The 14,848-nt window shown below is 33.4% G+C and overlaps 1 protein-coding gene across 1 annotated transcript; it reads left to right on the plus strand.

Annotated features, from left to right (window-relative positions):
- Positions 1-6,609: 6,609 nt before the first annotated feature.
- On the plus strand, positions 6,610-14,034 carry LOC142348362 (coiled-coil domain-containing protein 42 homolog). Its single transcript, XM_075399684.1, has 2 exons — positions 6,610-6,977; positions 13,054-14,034. The coding sequence occupies exons 1-2, from the start codon at positions 6,846-6,848 to the stop codon at positions 13,858-13,860; spliced, it is 939 nt and encodes a 312-aa protein (XP_075255799.1). The 5' UTR covers positions 6,610-6,845; the 3' UTR covers positions 13,861-14,034.
- Positions 14,035-14,848: the final 814 nt, after the last annotated feature.

The following is a 14,848-nucleotide window of genomic DNA, read 5'->3' on the forward strand; positions in this document are numbered from 1 at the left end:
AAGAAAGAATTTGAGAATGGGTTATAAGAGATGCCCAAGTTCGAGAGCATATGACCAGTTGGTGTAGTGGTTAGCACACTAGAATTACAAAGACGAGATGCTGGTTCAAATCTAGTAATGGTCCATTTTCACTGTAGTTGCGCTCGCTTAGACCCTTTACAAATGTTTTTGTCCTTTAAACCAATTGCGTTAGCATTGGTTCAAAGAGTTTACAAATAAGATGAACTTTATCCTCCACCGTCAATATTTAGTTTTCGTATGAATCTCAACGAAGTCCCAAGAGCTGAAATGATACCGCAAAATTATTGACGAAAACTGTTCCCAAGTTAACAGATTACAGAAAATAGTTGAATCTTTAGTTATAGCCACTTGAAAAAGTCTCTATTGTGAGAAAAAAGAGAAAATTTTAAACACAGTTTTGAGAGTTTTGTTGTAACGATGTCAATCCTCATAACAATACATCTGTAACCAGATTGGTAATTACTAGAGAAAACTAGATCATTCACTCTGTTAGTTGATGATCCAGTGTAAGATGATAGTTTTGACACTTTTGCTGAAGAGACGCATCTTCTAATCTTTCAATTTGATTCCGATCAATCTCTAAACGTAGTTGATTTTGGAACTTGTTGAGTCTACATAAACCTTATGCACATTTTATCCACGTGACTTTTTAGTGGGCCGAAAAAAACTACGTTAATTGAACTATTCATTTATCTCTATTCGTTTAACACTCACAGCCAAATTCCTTTAATAAAGCAAATAATGTACATGTCCACAGGTCAGGCTTTGGTGCATCTTAAACTGACATTTGGGGGGGGGGACGAACTTTGCATTACAAACTAAATTCAGGTTACCTGCCCCGGCCGAAGGTTTTCCCGGTTCCAACGTTAAAAATGGGGAATATGAGTTGACACCGAACTTACTTACCATAAAACGGAACATATATGATCCAAAAAATCCATTCACATTTCCATTTGATGACCTTGCTATGGTAACTAAGTTTCCATATATGTTCCGTTTTATGGATATTAAATTTTCCAAGGAGAATGTTTTTCGCCGTTAAAAGTTAGGGATAAGAGTGGAAAAGTGGACGTATTGTAATTTCCCTCTTAATTCAGCTCCATTTCATCACAATTCTACCCCTATTCCGCTCTTCAAATCTTAAAGTGGAAAGGACTGATTTTACACTTTGCGTCCACTTTATTTACACCACTTTTCTAGAGTTATCGGTGAAAATAGTGGAAAGAGTGGACAAATTAGATTTTCCACCGTTGCTTCGCCAATTTTTAAGAGTGGAAACTGTTGGATAACGGAGGCAAATCGAAATATCATCTTTTAATTCCACCGTTAAGTCGAAACGTCCACTGTTAATTTTGCTTTTAGTTATCGATTTTTTTGCATCCTTATTCCTTTGTTTCCACGCTTAAAAAAAGCTGAAGTAACTGTGGAAATATCTAATTTATCAACTGTTTCCACATTTCTCACCAATGTTAACGGTGGAGGCCTCAATCCGGGTGATATTAGCTTGCAAAAAATCTGCATGCTCACGTTTTTGTTTTTTCCCAATACTTTTACAGGTTTGCACAAAATGAAATTATTCCAAATCAAAAAACAAATTTAAAATTTCATTCGATATATTATAAGAGTGAATCAAGCGTGTCATTCCCTGTTTTCGCAAATTATGATTAATCAAAACATCAACTTCTGGGCGATGTTCAATATTTCTCTTGAACCAATCCCAATCAGTCACAGTTTCACATTTGTCTATTTCCGGCCAATAAGAGAGTCGTATTACGTAACCGCACCGTTCAATTTGTTCTATAGTTTGTTCTCTAGTGATACGACCGTTGTAGAAGGATAAACCACTTTCGTACCCGCAAGTTAGATTTGTGTAGTTACCTTTCAAATTGTCCATAAAAGCTACTTTGTCTCTTTTGAAATAGATTAGTTTTTCTGGAAATATATCTGCAACTTTGTCAAATTCAGTGGAAAAAGCAATTTGACCTTCTTGTTTGACTGATAAGGTTGAAGACAAAATAGTTATTTGATCTAATAGATCCAAAGTTTGGAGTAGAACGTCACTAACAGCTTCATAGTTGTCGTCAAAAAGAGCATCTTGACATCGTATAACTCGAAACATTGGAATTGTTTGTAATTGTAAATTCTCATCTTCATTTCTGATCATTCGTCGAATTATTTTTTCCAAAGCATCGCGTGGTAAAAAGGTATTCCCATCAAACGGCAGAATCCAGGAAGGCTTTGGATCAATTTCAAGCGCTTTCTCAATTCCGAAGTTCCTCGCACTGTTAACTTGAAATATACTTCGCAAGTGTGACGCACTGTCGCTACTATTGTAATTGCATTTCGGCGATTTGTAATAAATCTGGTTATAACTGATTAAAGTTGTTATAATTTTCATTTTTTCAGTTTTGTTGTAGTTGCAACCTACGATCCAAATGGTTTGAATACACTCTGAAGATTGTTGAACGGATATTTCCCTTTGTAAGATGAACTGCAGATTTAAACTCATTTGCTGTGGGCTTTGTAGAGGCGGCAAATTTGCCCCTAAAAGACGCACGACTGATATTGTCCTGTTTTCTAATTTAGTTCCAACTAGCTTGTGACATATCGATTGCGGATTTTTCATGGCTGGTAGTTTTGTAATATTGCGGTTATTTGTGAAATTTTGAAGCCGTTTTTGGTCATAGCTAATGAAAAAGCAAATAAAAGAGGTAACTGAAAGGACCAGGTACACAGATTTCATCTTCGGTTTGTTTCAGGCAATCGGATTGGAGATAGTTTTGATGGGCAAAAATATTCAATTTGCAGCCCCAGTGTAGCTTGAGTTTTTTCTTAATGAGTTTTTCGTACGGTTCTGTAAACTGATATAAATACGGAACTATTAAAGAGAGAAGTTTTGCTAAGTTTTGCATAAAATTGGCGACAGGTTAGAATATGTTGAAAAACAGCCGGAGAAATTACTAATTATGATTAAAGAAACCAATTTGTAGAAGGATATTCAAACGATGTTAATTGTATCTCAAAGCTATATAATTAGCAATAGAGCTATATATAGCTATAATAGCTGGCTTTCACTATAAACCTTCTTTCTCGTAGTTCAGACAGTTCACTGCAGACTCATTGCCGAGCCATATCTTTTGATTAGGATCACGTTCTTGCAACCGCAGCATAATCATTTTGTCATTTAATTTAATCACATTTATATACTGATGAACCTTGCAGATATTTTATACTAATTTGCACCAACAAACTCCATCATAGAACAATAAAGAATTAACAATGCCCAAAAAAGCACTCTAAATAACGCATATAGGTAAACATGAATGCTCTGTGTACAGCAATAGTGGTGTGCATTCAAAAATTTACCTTATTGCATGGCAAAAAGTTATTTTTAGCAGGCACGCTCTTGTAACTCTTTTTCGTTCCCATATTTCAATTTTAGGATTATAAGCGTGGGAGTAAACTAGTTGCAGTTGACCCGATGGCCTAAAAACTGAATTAATCCGTGACAACTATCCGCTAAATGAAACTTTGCCGCCATACAGGTAGTACTGACGGGATTTTTTGTTACTACAAAAATCAATCAGTAACTGTTATTCTCGTTGTCTTAATAAAGCAATCTTCTGCAAATGAAAATAACTAATTTACGCTGCTTTGTAGTCAATGCTTTCGGCGTTTAATGCATTTTATTTAAAATAACGACAAAATATGCAAAATAGGATACAATTATATATATCCAAAATTGAATATTCAATTTGCTGCAAGCTGTTTGATGTACGTTTGCAGAATTTAGCAAACATTTTCTAAAATAACCCGTATGCCGTTTTTGTTAACTTTTTTGTTATGTACACTTTAAACCAATTTTTCCCACAAAAAAAGCTTCAGTCAAATAAATACAAAAAGAAATTATTTTTCAGGTCCTACAGTTCCAAAAAAAATCTTGAAACTAATGGAAATATCCTTCTCGTAGACAATGACAACTAGAAAAATCCAAATATTACAAAACACAATGATAGTAAGAATTTAGACTAAGATATCTTTTCTGACAAAAAATTCTGCTGTCAGCTAGCCGACACCGAATGGTTATTTTGCAAGATTATCCAAGAGTTTTGCAAAAATGGCTATTTTGCACGATTCGCAAGAAAAACAGTCCCATCGTTAAAAATGTTCAGAGCAGTGGCAGAATGTTACTGAAAAGGTGATAAAGATCCTGTGATACTATTTTCTTTTAAATTAAGTTGCTCATTTTCTTTGTGCTAAAAAGAAACAGCAAAAAGTTTGAAATATATGAGCTCTAAACGGTGTCGTCCACAAAATACCAATGTTATTGAGAGAAAACAACACTATTAGCTCTCTTAAAAACTTGTCCACTTGATCTGTTATATCTTTTAATTCAATTGCAGTTGCTGTAAAAATTTGGTTCAAGTAAAACAAAACTGTTGCGTTAAATGAAAGATGAACATTATTATACGTTTGAAAGCAGTTCATTTTGCTACTGAAAATATCTTCAAATTTGAAAGAAAACAAAATGTTTCAACTCTTTTTCTTTGTTAGCAATTTTCTGACGTTGTAACTGTTTAGACATCTATTGACACCATTTGCATGAGAGTTCAAAATGTGAGCTTTATTGTGTTTTGTTTTGGGTCTCATTTTTAGTTTTTGTTTGCATTTTTCTTCCTTTTTGCCTTTTCTGCTAATTTTTTCGGGCACACCATGCTTCCCAACGTGTTGCTCTTTCTGTGGCCTTTTCAGTTTTGCCCTAAATCTTGCTTTTGCGCGAATTTTTCTCTTTTTTTTCGTTTTTGCCTGTTCTTTCTTGGCTATTTAGTCTGTTATTTAAATTTACCTATTCTGTCACATAGCCAATGAATTGACTTCAGCCCATATTTGACCTATCTTCAACCCATTTTCATCCCATCGTCGACCCATCTTCAACCCATCTTCAAGAAAACAAAGTCAAGAAAAGTATCGAGAAACATAAAAATTTTAAGAAAGCGAGAACATCGAAGACGGAAGGACTCTTTTTTGATTCCATAGACTAATATTTTTCTAATATTATGTTTTTTTTTCTTTTTTTTCGATGTTCAGAATATGTGTACATTCAAACATTACGATGTTTGAATATTTTGAGTTTAAGACTTCAAGGACTTAGGAGTGGATTTAGCACATTTTTTCGATTAAAAATGTAGTAGCAAGAATGGAGAGATATCTTGTAAGATTATGACACTAAAAACGGTTATCTTATGTTACTGCATTTTTACTATGCAAACTTTCTATGTGGAATTTAAAGCATAGATAGTTTTTAAAAAAACAAAACCAAATCAATTTCACACTATTGATGGCATTGCTTTGAAAACGTTCAAAACCAATAAAAGTTAAGTGCAAAAGTGTAAAAAAAATGAATGTGTTTTTTTCAATAAGCTTCATATTCAGTGACTCCATTCAACAGCACGTGATCTACCAAAACATTACTAAAACAAGAATTTTTTTGGAACTTTTTTGGTAGAAAAGATCTCAATTTTGATTTGATTATATATTGCTTGTTTTGAAGCCTGGAGTTTGTCTAGAGTCTGTCTAGAGTCTGGATGGCTTGGAGTTATTGTCTGGACAATTAAAACGACGCCTGTCCTAGAGTTTGTACGCTCTGATCACAAAATTTTGTCCAGGTTCTCCACAGTCTGATTCAAGAGGTAGAGCCGAATAAAACAGCCAGTACACCGAATTTGAGATCTAGAAAATACGCTAAAAATCAATTTTTTGTTTGGAGAAAAGATTTGATGTTGTTGAGGTGAAGATCTTTTGTAAGGAAATAAACATCGCTTGATAAGGAAACCCAAAAGCATCTAAACAGTTTATTTTCAATTTATCTGAAAAGGATACGGAAATTGTCACTGTCATTTCAGTTTTTGAGCTTTTAGCACGGGTGCCCCCAAATGCACGACTCAATTATGTCTGGTAGCCCATGTGCCTGACCCAAGCAGGTCTGATCAGATCTGGCTGTTGTTGCGCACCTCAACCAGGGGAGCAATAATTTAGCAACAGTTGGGAACTATTGCCGAAAAAGACGGGTCTTTCCCATTACAGCCCCCCTCCCCAAGCTTAGGGGTCAGATAACCTATACCCCCCCCCCCCCGCAATCATGGTAAATATACCTTAATGGGAGGGACTATAGTTTCAATGAGGGGGGGGGGGGGTGTAATGGGCAAGACCCAAAAATTCAACAAAACTGTCTTGCATCGTTTCTATGTACGTCATTTGCGTGAAAGTGTTGTTTATGCGTGTTGTTTTTAGTGAATGATAGGATTACATGGTTTTCGGTTTATCATTTCTTCTAGATACATTTTATAAAGCATATTTACCCTCTATTACTCAACGAGTTTTTTGTTGTTGTTAATACGTAATTCTTATTTGACTCACATTAAAAAAATTTCTAGGAGAACAAAACTATCTCCAGCTTATCATTCATACCAGATGTGTTCTTATTCGCTCAAAAATTCGCACAGTTCTCTAGCTTCTAATGAAAAACGCACGTTATTCAAATACCACCTGCGTTCAGCTATATACATTATATACATATATGTGCATCATTTCTTGATGCTGTGAATCTTTATAGAAAGGAAAGCGCGCTGTTTTAGCAAGCTTACCTTGTGTGTATTTCTTAAACTGTTTTAGAGCTGCATTGTCAAAAACCAAATTGTTATTTGAATTGTTCTTGAATTAACCAATAGATAAAAACAACCTAACTTTTTTGTTTCAAAATTACAGCCACTGAGTACAAGATAAAATTTTAAAGGTCAAACGATCAAAAGAAGGTGGAGGAGAGGATGCCGTTCAGTTTAGAAGAGTATTTCCGTACTACATACGAGGAGCGTCTCCTTGTCAAGATCCCAGAAAGAGAGGATGACCACTTGACCCCTGCCACCAAGTTACTCGAGAAGAGACGAGAGATGAAAGAGGTAGTCCATTTAAAACTAAACGAAATATTATTATTAAGATTTGTTGAATGAAAAGTTCATGATTAAAAGCAGACTCATGCAGAATAATAAATGAGGAAATAAAACTGCGGAAATTCCATCTGGTTACAATTAATAAACGACGAACAATTGTTTTATTAATTGTCGCCGATTTTTTTATTTCCATAGTGCTTCACGTTCATTATTAAGCATGAGTCTACTTTTTATTTCAAACCAATTTGTTTCATTCAATGCCCTCATGAACAACAATTTTCTGTTCCATAAATTATGCAAAAGTATCTGTGTTGGTTGAGTTCCAAGGCCAAATTGTTTTTTTAATCCGACTATTCAAGAGCGAAATAAACTCCTGATCACAGTTTTGGGAACTCCAAAGCCATAACTATACCCCTTCATCAACTATACTTCATTACTGCAAAATCTGCATTGCAACTGTAATGCAATTGGTGCGACTGTAAAATCTCTGATCGGGAAGGAAATTAAGCTGCCTTTAACCTCAAATCCCACTTTTAAACCTTTTCATGACGGTCTTCATCTTATCTTATATTCTTCAGCGCTTTATCAGAAAAAATATTTTCTGTCAGGTATCTCAAATTGAAAATTGGAAATAAGAGCAAAGTAAGATACGCTTTTTGAGTAAAGGGGTTTTCGAAAGACTTTGCCAAACTTCTGTCGCCGTCAATTTTCCGCAAAAAAACTTTCTTCATATTCATGGAAAAATTTCTATACTTTGTAACAAAACGTTGAAGTTTTCCATATGTTTTAAGAAACTAAGCAGAAACATCTGTGCATCTATTAAAAGAAGGTTCTTCGTTGAATTTTGTCTGAGACATAAAACTAATTTTATTTATAAAAAATAATGGTTCTGACATAAAGTTGTATAGTTAACAACAGCAATGTCTTGGATTGTTTTCAGGTCTAAATCTATGAGCCACAACTGACTTTTTATTAGATAATTATCCAATAAATAACGTAAATATGGATACGTTTTTGTTAAAGTACGCTATTTGCAGAGTCACGCTAATTTCAGAAATAGTATTTTGTCATTTTTTGAATTCCGCAAAAATTGCATGTACTGAAAAAATTTATTTGGAAAAATTAACTGCCATTTTTTGGAGGGTCTGGTCAGTGTAACTTTGAAAAAAATCAAAAGTTCTGATTTTGTAGCTAGATTTTTTTAAGGTCATGCTACTCTATGTCTTATGGTCACTTGACCTAATGAGATATTTGTATATTTATTCAGAAAGTCACTTCCAATAAGACTATGCGCAGAAAAAAACGAAAAACTTTTTTGATATTAAAAAATAGGTAAATATGTGATTTTTAGCCATTTTGTTCCAAAAAAGCAACAAATTTTGAGATTTTTAAAAATCAAACTTTCTCATTATGATGAGAAAAGTTGATTTAAATGTAGTTTTTTTTGATCTGCATTGGCGGAAGGGTCTTAGTGAGAAACTTCTGAAAAATGCGCTGCAAAATTCAAAGCTTAAAATAGTTTAAACCAATAAATAAAACTCGATTTGCTGTCTATTGTTGAAAAACCACAGATCAAAACGGCCATATGCGTAACTGGTTTATTTGCTAAATTTTTAAGGCCAAATTGTTTTCCAAGGCCAAATTGTTTTTTTAATCCGACTATTCAAGAGCAAAATAAACTCCTGATCACAGTTCTGGGAACTCCAAAGCCATAACTATACCCCTTCATCAACTATACTTCATTACTGCAAAATCTGCAATGCAACTGTAATGCAATTGGTGCAACTGTAAAATCTCTGATCGGGAAGGAAATTATAGCTGCCTTTAACCTCAAATCCCACTTTTAAACCTTTTCATGACGGTCTTCATCTTATCTTATATTCTTCAGCGCTTTATCAGAAAAAATATTTTCTGTCAGGTATCTCAAATTGAAATTTGGAAATAAGAGCAAAGTAAGATACGCTTTTTGAGTAGAGGGGTTTTCGAAAGACTTTGCCAAAATTCTGTCGTCGTCAATTTTCCGCAAAAAAACTTTCTTCATATTCATGGAAAAATTTCTATACTTTGTAACAAAACGTTGAAGTTTTCCATATGTTTTAAGAAACTAAGCAGAAACATCTGTGCATCTATTAAAAGAAGGTTCTTCGTTGAATTCTTTCTGAGACAAAAAACTATTTTTTTAAATAAAAAATAATGGTTCTGAGATAAAGTTGTATAGTTAACAACAGCAATGTCTTGGATTGTTTTCAGGTCTAAATCTATGAGCCACAACTGACTTTTTTTTAGATAATTATCCAATAAATAACGTAAATACGGATACGTTTTTGTTAAAGTACGCTATTTGCAGAGTCACGCTAATTTCAGTTATAGTATTTTGTCATTTTTTGAATTCCGCAAAAATTGCATGTACTGAAAAAATTTATTTGGAAAAATTAACTGCCATTTTTTGGAGGGTCTGGTCAGTGTAACTTTGAAAAAATTCAAAAGTACTTATTTTGTAGCTAGATTTTTTTAAGGTCATGCTACTCTAGGTCTTATGGTCACTTGACCTAATGAGATATTTGTATATTTATTCAGAAAGTCACTTCCAATAAGACTATGCGCAGAAAAAAAACGAAAAACTTTTTTGATATTAAAAAATAGGTAAATATGTGATTTTTAGCCATTTTGTTCCAAAAAAGCAACAAAAATTTGAGATTTTTAAAAATCAAACTTTCTCATTATGATGAGAAAAATTGATTTAAATGTAGTTTTTATTGATCTGCATTGGCGGAAGGGTCTTAGTGAGAAACTTCTGAAAAATGCGCTGCAAAATTCAAAGCTTAAAATAGTTTAAACCAAAAAATAAAACTCGATTTGCTGTCTATTGTTGAAAAACCACAGATCAAAACGGCCATATGCGTAACTGGTTTATTTGCTAAATTTTTAAGGCCAAATTGTTTTCCAAGGCCAAATTGTTTTTTTAATCCGACTATTCAAGAGCAAAATAAACTCCTGATCACAGTTTTGGGAACTCCAAAGCCATAACTATACCCCTTCATCAACTATACTTCATTACTGCAAAATCTGCAATGCAACTGTAATACAATTGGTGCAACTGTAAAATCTCTGATCGGGAAGGAAATTATAGCTGCCTTTAACCTCAAATCCCACTTTTAAACCTTTTCATGACGGTCTTCATCTTATCTTATATTCTTCAGCGCTTTATCAGAAAAAATATTTTCTGTCAGGTATCTCAAATTGAAAATTGGAAATAAGAGCAAAGTAAGATACGCTTTTTGAGTAAAGGGGTTTTCGAAAGACTTTGCCAAACTTCTGTCGCCGTCAATTTTCCGCAAAAAAACTTTCTTCATATTCATGGAAAAATTTCTATACTTTGTAACAAAACGTTGAAGTTTTCCATATGTTTTAAGAAACTAAGCAGAAACATCTGTGCATCTATTAAAAGAAGGTTCTTCGTTGAATTTTTTCTGAGAACTAAAACTAATTTTATTTATAAAAAATAATGGTTCTGACATAAAGTTGTATAGTTAACAACAGCAATGTCTTGGATTGTTTTCAGGTCTAAATCTATGAGCCACAACTGACTTTTTATTAGATAATTATCCAATAAATAACGTAAATATGGATACGTTTTTGTTAAAGTACGCTATTTGCAGAGTCACGCTAATTTCAGTTATAGTAATTTGTCATTTTTTGAATTCCGCAAAAATTGCATGTACTGAAAAAATTTATTTGGAAAAATTAACTGCCATTTTTTGGAGGGTCTGGTCAGTGTAACTTTGAAAAAATTCAAAAGTTCTTATTTTGTAGCTAGATTTTTTTAAGGTCGTGCTACTCTAGATCTTATGGTCACTTGACCTAATGAGATATTTGTATATTAATTCAGAAAGTCACTTCCAATAAGACTATGCGCAGAAAAAAACGAAAAACTTTTTTGATATTAAAAAATAGGTAAATATGTGATTTTTAGCCATTTTGTTCCAAAAAAGCAACAAAAATTTGAGATTTTTAGAAATCAAATTTTCAAAAGTTAAATGTAGTTTTTATTGATCTGCATTGGCGGAAGGGTCTTAGTGAGAAACTTTTAAAAAATGCGCTGCAAAATTCAAAGCTTAAAAAAGTTTAAACCAATAAATAAAACTCGATTTGCAGTCTATTGTTGAAAAACCACAGATCAAAACAGCCATATGCGTAACTGGTTTATTTGCTAAATTTTTAAATGTACGCTGATGAACCTCATTATATTCTTCTACAGAATTAAGGCATTCCTTTCTGTTTCGAAAGTATTTTAGTATGTTTTAGCAGCAAATAAAAAATGTTATCGAGAGGTTAAATTATCTTTTGAGGGTTCTTTTTCTCCGTATTCTCAAGTTTTTCAGTTCATGAATTTTTTTTTGAAACTGTCAATGTTATTTAATTATTCGTTGTTAATTTAACTTTTTAAAGTGAGCGAGCAACGCATTAGGTGCCTGCACTATTGTAGATTGAAGATAATACTAAACGAATCAGTTAATTTTAAAATGTATTTTGAGGTTTTTTTTAGTTCTCTCCAACTATTTTTTCAAACTTCAAAACATTAGTAAACAAATTCTAGCATTTATTTGGTTCTTTGGCTGTTAAGTTGAACAAAAAATGATTTACTAAATGAGAGTTAATGAGGGTTTTAAAATGTTAGGTATTTTAAATAAGGAAAACAGAACTGGGAGAAATCTGCTATTTTTCTGTTAAATGTGTGAAACAATTGTTTTAAGGTTTCTTCTTTTAAACATTTTATTGATTTTCCTGCTTTGAACTCAAAAACGTGTTTTTCTATCAGCATCAAAGCATTTCATTTGGGAGTGATTCCCCCGATGTTATTCGGTTGTATCATTCTTTAGATTGTCTGTTTTATATATTTTAAAAAATGATTTCATTGCTTCCATAAAACAAAGCTTTTTTTCTTTAAAACAGGTCTGTTAATCTGACTTCAAATCACAGCACAATGATTAACTTGTAGCTTGAAATAATTATTCAATTGCTGTTTAAAGAACTTTTGTAGTAAGAGGAAATAGTATCTTCAATTTTACGTTTTGGTTGAATTAATGTTATTTTCCACATAATGATGAACTGCTTGTATATCACAGATCAAAACTTTATGTGCCAACACACTATAACGAGACACAATGTTTGTCCGATAAAATTGTCCTTTTTTTATAAACATAACTTTTTCTATCAATTGGATATTTATGTACCAACAAACATTTATCACCCGGAATGACCCTTTGTGGGAACCATATTCAAGAACCCTATATGGTCTCATGCAGGCCATACAAATTTTTTTTACATGATTTTGCTATTGTTGCCAAGATTTCCATATTTGATTCTTATATGGCATCCAAGATTAAGGAATGCACATTTTTGCGTTCTTTCAACACACATACTAAGCTCATACAGCAGTCGCTCTCAACTTATGGCACATTATTGCCATATGTGGTTCATACCTGGTTGTCATGTGGTTCATATATAGTTCTTACATTGTTCTTATATAGTCCATATATGGTTCTTATAGGCTTCTTACATGGTCTCATTGTTCTTACATGATCCATACATTATCCTTATATTAATCTTACATGCTTTCTACATGCTCCATGCATGGTTCTTACATGATCCATCAACTGGCTTACACTTTTGACATGATTTTCGGATAGCTAATTTAATATTTCATGCTTTTTAGAACTCATGTGTCTTGAATTTTTACAAGTGTCTTGATTAGTTTTTCTCCACTCAGAGTGCATTGCATGGTTGTTTTAAGAGTTTTTCGAGCAATGTTCCTTTTTTTCATGGTCAGCTTTATGGTTTCCAAGTTACCACAAACTCCATACATGGTTTTGATATCGGGCACACGGGCAATTCACTATGGTCTGTTTGAAGGTTGATTATTATAGCCCAAGTAATGTACTACCGCCAGGAATATCTCTAGTAAAAAAACGATGCAGTTTATAATATAAACAGAAACAACGATCTCAATCACCAATTATTTAACACCAAGTTTTTAGAATTCAGTTCTTCGTTTCTTAATAAAGTTCACATATTCCATTTTCAGGTGGAGCAAGCTTTGAGTGCTCAGAAGGAAGAATTCCAAATGAAAATGGAGAGCTTGCAACAACGTCAGGAGGAATTAGAACGAAAAGAGTGCACTTTGAAGGAGAGTCTGCTCAAATTTGACAAATTCCTCAAAGAAAACGACTCTAAGCGACTCCGTGCGCTGAAAAAAGCTCAGGACGAAAAAGCCGCAAAGCAGTCCAAAAATAAAGAACATGCACAATTACAGGAAGAAATCACTGTTCTAGAAGAGGAACGAAATAAAATTCAAGAAACTCTTGACAAACATAAAAAGTTCCACACGTACATGGACGCAGTTCTGGAAACTTCCGACGAATTTTCAGAAGTTCGTGAAATTACATCACGCTACGAAACGTTGAGTTCTACTTACCAAGACTTGCTCGAGCGTGATCAAACAAATCAAGACTTGATCGAGTCTAAACGACAATTTCTAGCGAAATTCACTGAAGACCGTCAAAATGAAATTATGAGTTATAACAATGATTTGTCATTTATGCAGGGGGATTTGGATAAGGCTAAGAGCAAAACAGTCCATTTGGAGAGCAACTGGAACCAAATCCAGACAACAGCCGCGGCCAAAACTCTGGAACTGGGTCGTATCAGAATGGCGACGTTGAATTTGTTCAACTTGGTCAACACCCAGTTGAAAATGCCAGGTGTGACTGAGACAGATAGTGACACGCATTTGGAAAAGATTTCACAGTTTATTCAGGACTTGTCTCAGATCACAGCTGAGATTAGAAAACAAGAGGGCATGTCACAAACCGGACAAACCATTTCGTCGTAAAAATTCATTCGCAAAGAGAAAAAGGACATATTTGCTTTTGATATACCAATTGTCACTTTAACGCAATGAAGAGTGTTGTAACAGATTTCAACCGACATTTACAATTAGGAAAATTTTGACTTTCAAAAATTTCTATGAAGTGTCTCCTTGAATTAAAAAATTCATTTATTTTCAGCCACTTTCAGCTCATGCGTCTCTAATGGAGAAGTTTGCGATTAGTATCATTAGAAAGCTCATCAGTAATAATATTGCTTTTGTCATAACCGTTCATGAGATTTGTAATAAAACCACTTGCAACTTATTTGTTGGGGTTTGGTGTCTTTCAACCTTAACCTAAACTTCTGAACTATTTGGGTGTGTGTCAACCTTAAGCTGTGATGTGTTGCGATGAAATTTTTGTTCACCCAACTATTGGATTTTGGGATATTTGTAACGTAACTAATCACAACGGTTTGGTGGGAAACTGCTAAGCTGCGCTAAAAGTGAGAATATTGCCACTATTATATTGCATCTATTCCAATAATGTCTTGATAAAAAATTAGCATCTTGGCTTTAGGTGTTTTTAGGCGTTTAGAAGAAGAATTGTTATTTTCAGTATTGTTTTCCAAAATGAGCACGGTGATCTCCTAATTCATTTAACATGTTCATAGAAACGAGAGATTTTGGTCTCCAGACTTGTGTTTGGGACTAAAAGTAAAAACCAACACTAATTTGGCAGGAAATTTAAAAACTTGGGATTATTTTGCTTCTTTTTCTTCTCAACCTCTACACTTTAACAGGTACAACGAAAAAAATACTTCCTCCTAGCTCTGAAATCCAGCAAAGTTGGAAAAAATGGAGACAAAAACTTAAAAATAACTGAATTGCACCGCTCGATTGTTCGTTTCACTATTCCATATTCAATGTCCCAAAAAATTAAATTTAAGCATGCGTAAAATACAGAAAATTTTGATCAGAAAACATTGTAGTTTTTGTGAAAAACAAAAAT

This window comes from Convolutriloba macropyga, chromosome 10 (assembly GCF_964194025.1).
Source record: "Convolutriloba macropyga chromosome 10, txConMacr16.3, whole genome shotgun sequence".
NCBI lineage: Eukaryota > Metazoa > Xenacoelomorpha > Acoela > Convolutidae > Convolutriloba > Convolutriloba macropyga.